The 7,223-nt window shown below is 35.8% G+C and overlaps 1 protein-coding gene across 2 annotated transcripts in view; it reads left to right on the forward strand.

The window, feature by feature from the left end:
• Positions 1-4,352, forward strand: part of LOC109218981 (5'-nucleotidase domain-containing protein 4) — a 10,545-nt gene extending 6,193 nt beyond the window's left edge. For both annotated transcript variants that reach the window (XM_019383381.1, XM_019383382.1), the window contains 11 exons: positions 165-281; positions 441-546; positions 628-690; positions 782-835; positions 1,595-1,652; positions 2,119-2,195; positions 2,730-2,800; positions 3,319-3,379; positions 3,513-3,572; positions 3,808-3,870; positions 3,984-4,352. In XM_019383381.1, coding sequence (XP_019238926.1) covers positions 165-281; positions 441-546; positions 628-690; positions 782-835; positions 1,595-1,652; positions 2,119-2,195; positions 2,730-2,800; positions 3,319-3,379; positions 3,513-3,572; positions 3,808-3,870; positions 3,984-4,106 — 853 coding nt within the window. In that variant the 3' untranslated portion in view covers positions 4,107-4,352. The remainder of the gene's footprint in view (positions 1-164; positions 282-440; positions 547-627; positions 691-781; positions 836-1,594; positions 1,653-2,118; positions 2,196-2,729; positions 2,801-3,318; positions 3,380-3,512; positions 3,573-3,807; positions 3,871-3,983) is intronic.
• The last annotated feature ends 2,871 nt before the right edge of the window (positions 4,353-7,223 follow it).

Here is a 7,223-nt window from a genome sequence, read left to right on the forward strand (position 1 = left end):
GATGCTGTCTGCCTCTCTGTAAATTCTTTTTTTAATAGCCGTATTGCCTGGATGGTTCTTCAAATTCCATCAATGACTTCTCCAAAGCTACTCATATTATTCTCTTTCTCTGATGTTTTATGCATTCTTTACACTTTATAAGGATCCTAATTATATTTGTGCAGCTTGTGGGACTATACAAACATTGTTATGAACTTTCTCTGTGGGCCTACACCTTCAGATGGATCATCTACTTCCCATTTTGATTGGCTTCGGTACTTTGATGTTGTCATCACTGGCAGGTTATTTTTCTTCCTTTCAAACTTTCGAGAATATGCACATGTTCATCTTTTGGTGCCAACCATATGCAGCGTTATAGGGCAAATGCCTGTCGCTGTTTCTACATCTAGCTATTGTTGCAGAATCGCCCTGCTGACAAATAAGTACTGGATTTGATGCAGTGCAAAACCAGGCTTTTTCCATGATGAAAACCGAGCAAATCTTTTTGAGGTTGAACCTGAGAGTGGCATGCTTATTAACACTGATAATGGGACTCCTATGGCACAGGTCAGTGCAGAAAAACTTAGTTTTCTCTCAGCCACTGCCTTGTCCATTTTGTGCATGTTCTGACTTTGTCTGATACATTAGGTGGGAAGCACTTCTATAAGATTGCCGTTAAAGAGCTTGAAGAAAGGCTGCAGAATTTACCAGGTGCGGATGCAGATATAATTCGTGCTGCTTAGTTTGTGGAATTTGATGGTTTGTGTAAAATGACTGTATATTTTTCCTAATTTCTCTTCAGGGGGGAAATGTTGGCCATTTGCATAAATTACTCTCAATTGAGTCAAGCTCACAGGTATCTTCCAAATTTTATATAGTCTTACTCTTGATTACTACTTTTTACTTCTTTCAGCAATTCTGTTTTGTTAATGATTTATAGGGGTGTCAAATGGGCGGTTTGGGCTGATTTTGGGCGGGTCAAAATGGGTTGGGTCAATAAATGGGCGGGTCAATGATCCGCCCAAAAGTAACTTGGGTTGAGATGGGTTGGGTCAAGTTAGGCTGAAATTTGGGTCTTAGCCCAACCCGCCCAACTCTTAACAAGCTTTAATTAATGTGTATTATTTTCTTATGAATTGTTTAATTATCAAATAAGACTTTTTTTCTTTTGTGATGGTCATATATAAATATCCAACAAAAAATAAATTATTTTTTAAGTTATTTTAGGAAAATTATTCATGTATCAATTTGGGCTGAAAATTAGCCCAACTTTAGATGGGCTGAAATGGGTTGGGTCAAGACGAGCTGAGTTCAACAATTGACCAGCCCAACCTTGGGCGGGTCAAATGGGTTTCGGCTCAAATTGCCACCCCTAATGATTTACAGTGTACAAGCACAAAGACATATCTTTAAATACTCTATATGGTGGAAAGAGACAGCACTTAGCTTTGTCAGGAGTCTAATTTCACTCTAGGAAGTCATGGAGAGAAGGAGTAGTGGATTTACTTGGTGTTATCATGAGCTTGTCATGTATCTAATTGTGTGACAAAATATGGTGTTTAATTTGCATTTTTATTTACTTATTGGGATCTAACACATTTTTCTCTTCAATTAGGTTCTTTATGTTGGAGATCACATTTACGGTGATATCTTACGCAGCAAAAAGGTTTTGGGTACGCATTCTCCATTTCATGTGCTCCTCTTGCTATTTTCTGTCTCTTGTTTTTCATATATTGGTAATGAGTTCTAATAAGGCTTCCGAACACCTTTCTAGTTCATCAAACTACGTAAGCAACTGATACATCCAGTATGTTGGAGCCATATTAGAACAATTATGACAAGTGATACTTGTATGTATCAGATTTAATAAAATAAATTTAGGTGGGCATTTACATTATTTGTGACCATGTGCAACTAAAATCATTAAAGCTGTTGATTCCAAGATTTTCAAAATCAATATTTCCATGGATGGAAAGAAAATTAATGTACCCCAAATTTTCTCCCCAGTAGAGTTTTCCATGGTCATGGCTATCTCGTATCCAACCCGTAGCTGCTCCTGCATACCTCTTTTATTTTTTTCCCTTTGCTTCTTTTAAAAGTTTGAATTAAAGACTTTAGAATATTATGATGTTTGAGCAGGTTGGAGAACAATGCTTGTTGTTCCAGAGCTTGAGAGAGAAGTTGAACTTCTCTGGGAACTAAGGAACACTCGGAAGGTATATAAACATATCCTTCAGCTCTTTCTGTGTACTCCATAGATTTTTCTGTACTTCATATGCTTTTTAGTTCTTTATACATGAGAACATAATCAACAAGAATAACTAATTTGGCTTTGGAAATGGAGAAACATTCTGTGCTTGTGAGAGCCTTTCGGCACACCCGTTTCCTCAACGTTGGACACTTTAACAACAGCTTTACTGGTCTTTTTCAGGTTTATCCTTAATTGGTATCTTACTTTAATCACTTTTTTCTCTTTTCTTAATTAGATCTTTTGATATATTTATAATTGGAAATCTCAGGGAAAAGCAGTTTTGCTGTTATCTAAGCAAATAACTTCACTCCATAGCCATACACTAGTTATGCGTGGAAATATTTTTTCCTCTATGGTCTTTGAGCTAATGATGAAGCAAATGAATTATGTGTAAATTTATGGCATTTTACTTTAAACCCGAAAATGTCTGCTTTATGTTATGCTACATTGTTATGGTAAATGGTAATGTAAATAATTGCAATTTCACATTATTTTGCAGCAACTTCAGTTACTGAGGAGTCAGCGTGATCACATTGAAGATGAAATTCACCATCTTAAGTGGTCCCTCAAGTAATAATTCTCTCCCTTTCATTTTGAATTGTAGAGCTCATACTTGCATGGTTTTTTGGTTTTGCTCTTTATCTGTGTGATTCTTTTCATCTCTAGTCCCTTCTGCTAAGAAAGTAGGAGGAGAAAAGAAAATTGAGGAAATAAAGAAGCAAAATCAAGGTGGTTGGAGAATTCATAAAACTGACTTCATAGTTTTGGATTGAGATTTAGTTGATTGAAGCTTGTCGGAGAATGACAGAGAAGAAGGATACCCTTTATTTGTGAATACAGACTTTCTGCCTCCATGAGACCTTATTCCAGTATGGAGTAGTATTATGACTGAGCAGTAATAAGTTTCCCTTAAGTTGAGAAATAAGAAGCCTTTTGTTTGTGTGTCTTGGACGAAGATCTTCGTCCATTCTTAGAACCATTTTGACAGAGGATACTCCTACAATTGTGTGAATATAATTTTTGTACCATCAGAAATCAGCTCTTTTCCGTTTGTCTTGAATCATTTCATGAGCTGTCATATGCTTCAGGTCTGAAGATACTGATGATACCAGCAAGGAGAAGATGTTGTCCGAGCTTGACAAGCTGAAGGTTAGTTATTTCAAGATATAGAAAGATAAATTTCAACCCACTAACAGAAACAGTCCTATATCTAGTCAATCTCTCTATCTTGATATCTGTAATGGGGTTTAATTAATCTGGTTCTAATGGTGTCATTTTATAGTCTCAAAGTGAGGAGGTCAGGCTCAGTCATCAGCAGGCACAACGAGAATGTCACCAAAAGGTATGATTTGTTAAAGAGAGATAAGTTCTTTCAAATGTGGGATTATTTCTTTAGGGAACAATTCATCCTTGCCTGGAGCAAACTTTAGTGAAACTTTTAAATAATAAGTAATAATACTTTCTACCTGTGTTCTGTTTGACGCTGGCTAGGTTTGGTATTAATAAATTGGTTTTAATTTTCAGAAAAGAAAATATTATACTTTTTCTTTTCTCATGAAGACATCTAACATTTACAGTTCCACAATGTCTGGGGACAACTCATGAAGACCGGCTATCAGAATTCTCGCTTTGCACATCAGGTACGATTAAGTACTTGGGTAGTATCCTGCACTTGGTGGGTTTGTGAAGTTCTCTTTACTTTGTGGGCGTGATCTTTACTTGAGAACTGAAGTTGCATTGTGTTGATTCATAGGTGGAGAGGTTCGCGTGCCTTTATACCAGTCAAGTGACAAACTTGAGCCTGTATTCCCCAGATAAGTACTATAGGCCGAGCGAGGATTTTATGCCCCATGAATTTGACATCCTCTCTATTTGAAGAAATCATATCAGCCAGGAGGCGCAGGCAGTGCATTTTGAAGAAGAGCTTTGCTCATTCTAACTTTTAGGTGCATCCACATCTTTTATATATTGAGTTCTTTGATTTAAGTCATCTGGGAATGCAACCCTTTAAGTTGTACCAACGTAGAAAGTCTTTATGTTTTGTGGTTAAATAACTCAAATGTATCATAATTTGTTTTGTGTTATCTCATTTATGCACTTGCCTGATTGTGGATTTGCATTATATTCTCTGTACTTTATAAGATTGCATGGATTTTACCGGCAAGGGTCGTGGTGGAATGATTTGGATTTTCCCAACCTTATTTAGAGGTCAGGAGTTCAAAGCCTATGACTACGGGTGACAAACGGGCGGGTCGAAAACAAATAATGCAAAACGGATAAATGATCCGACTCGACCCACATATAATACCGGATAAACAACGACTCGACCCACATATAATACCGGATAAACAACGGGCTAACCGTATAATATGGATATCCATATTATCCATGTCTTCTTGAATATGATCATTTTTAGGAGAATTGCTAGTTTTCCATACTTGAGGAACTTTAAATTTGAGTCTTTATAAATGTAAAAGTTAAACCCATTAGTTATTCATTGGTTCTCCATTTTTTAAGTAGATAATATGGTTCTTTTCCATATTTGACCCGTTTTTAGAAGGTTCATTAACCAATCCATTTTCAGTGGATAGTATGAATGAATTTTTTTTTAGAAATCTATTCCCACCCCCACTACCTATGACCAAGAAATTAATAAAAGTATTGTCCATCATCTTCAAATTAGAAGAGAAAAAGAATTGAAGAAAAGAACATCCAAATCCTGTAAGAAAAGAAGATTCTACTGAATCTTCTCTTTACCATGAGGATATGTCAAATGGCTTACATTCCTTTTTCAAAAAAAAATGCCAGCATCTCCATGTTCCCTGGGTTATGGATATGATTTTGCATAGTTGTTGTTCATTACAGGCTGGAAAATTCTGCACTTTTTAAATCCCCTATCTTTGGCCCAAAATAGATAAAACATTTTATCATGTGATTTTGGAGCTTGTTGGAAATACTGAAGATTTCTTCTTGCAAAACACATCTTGGTGAGGGAATCACATCCTTTGACTATAAGCAAAAGGATGAGGCAAATTCTATTCCACTTCATTGGACAGTCCCCTCAAAGGAGGATCACTTTATGCTTGTTCCTATCAGGCTAAGCAACAACAACAACATGCCCAGTATAGTCTCACAAGTGGAGTTTGGGAAGGGTAGTGTGTACGCAGACCTTACCCTTACCTGGCGAGGTAGAGAGGTTGTTTCCGATAGACTCTCAGCTCAAGAAAAGATGAAAAGGGAGAAAACGGAAGAAGAAGAAGAAGAAGAAGAAGAAGAAGAAGAAGAAAGGGAGAAAAAGACAACAACAACAACGACAAGTAAAAGAAAAAGTAGCATCAAATAGAAACAATCCGGAAAATACGATACACGAAGCGAACGAGACAATAGGCAAATACTAGAGTTCAAAGAATACGAAAAAACATGAGTACTACTAATACTACTAGAAAAGAACGGGGAACTCTCGACTACCTACTATCTTTCTACCCTAATCCTCGACCTCCACACCCTTCTATCAAATTAAGCGAACCTATAAATACTTTTACCTTTGATTTGTCCACTTTAACTAAGCCGTTTGCACGATTTTTTGGGAAAAAGACCACACTATTAAGAGAATCGCATAGTACCTTATATGCAACTTCTTATAGTCAACTTTCATTGCTAGATTTTGTTCGCACACCTAATATTATATTTAAAAATAATCAAAATATATTTCCTCTTTTCTCGTGCAAGAACAATATTAGCCTTTGAGTTGGAAGAATCCACACAATGATAGAAAGTCACACTTGGACACTAGAAGTGGGAAAAGGTAAGGTTAGGCAGCAAGCTCAAATTGCAAGAAGGGACCATTATTAGGATTCTAGGAAAATAATTACAGGATCACTTTGAAAGATTTTTGACAAAGAAATGGGATGATAAGGAATCTATTTATCTCAGTAGCATGATGTATATTTGAGTATCAACTTTTGAAAAGTTTCCCAAGAAAGTTGAAAAGCTCATTTTCCACTTCTCCATAATTTGGGACAGTGACCTAAGAAATTTGAACAGCCCAAACTCCAATATGAACTAAAGAAAATATCCATTATCTTGGAGGAAATTAGGTTCTGAAACCTACTAATATCTGATGAGTTATTTCATATATGGTCACTAAAATTTTACTCATTATAATAGTTAAGTGACGAAATTATTTTTTGTCACGTAAAAGTAATTGAATATTATCCATCATAACTACAAAACCTACCTATCAAGGTGGACTTTAACTAGTATAGTAAGCATAGTTTTGTGTCTTCACTCATGTTATAGTAGGTAAATTAAAGTTCAGTGACACAAAGTATTTGGTGACTTTACTCATGTAATAGTGGATAAAATTTAGTTATTTTAATATGACAACATATAATTAATTTTGTAACATTACAGTTATAGTAAATGAAGTTGAGTGACCATAAGAGAAATTTATCTGCCATTGCCTTGAGCTGTCAAGTTTGGCCCAAGCCCAAATGAACCGCCCAACCCATCCAAGGTTGAGCTAGTTATTGACCCGCCTATTTATTGAACTCAACTCTTCTTGACCCAACTCATCTCAACTCATATAAAGTTTGGCTAATTTTTAGTCCAAATTGATCCATGAGTAACTTTGCCAAAATATTTTAAAAATATTTTTTTTATTTGATATGTTATATATGACCATAACAAAAGATAAAAAGTCTTATTTAGTAATTATACAATTCATAAAAAAATAACACATATTAATTAAAGCTTGATATGAGTTGGGCGGGTTGGGTTATGACCCAAATTTTAGGTTAAAATAGCACGGTATAGCCAGTTTTCGGACTGGCCATTCAAAAATAGCCAGCGTTTACCAAGTCAATGAAAAATAGCCACTATTTTGCTGCAGCAGAGACCGGTCCAGCATAATATACTGGAGTTTGGTGCACCTGTGTATGAACTCCAGCATATTATGCTGGACCGGTATACTTTGCTGGCTCCAATATAATTT

The sequence above is a fragment of the Nicotiana attenuata genome, unplaced genomic scaffold (genome assembly GCF_001879085.1).
Source record: "Nicotiana attenuata strain UT unplaced genomic scaffold, NIATTr2, whole genome shotgun sequence".
Classification (NCBI taxonomy): domain Eukaryota; kingdom Viridiplantae; phylum Streptophyta; class Magnoliopsida; order Solanales; family Solanaceae; genus Nicotiana; species Nicotiana attenuata.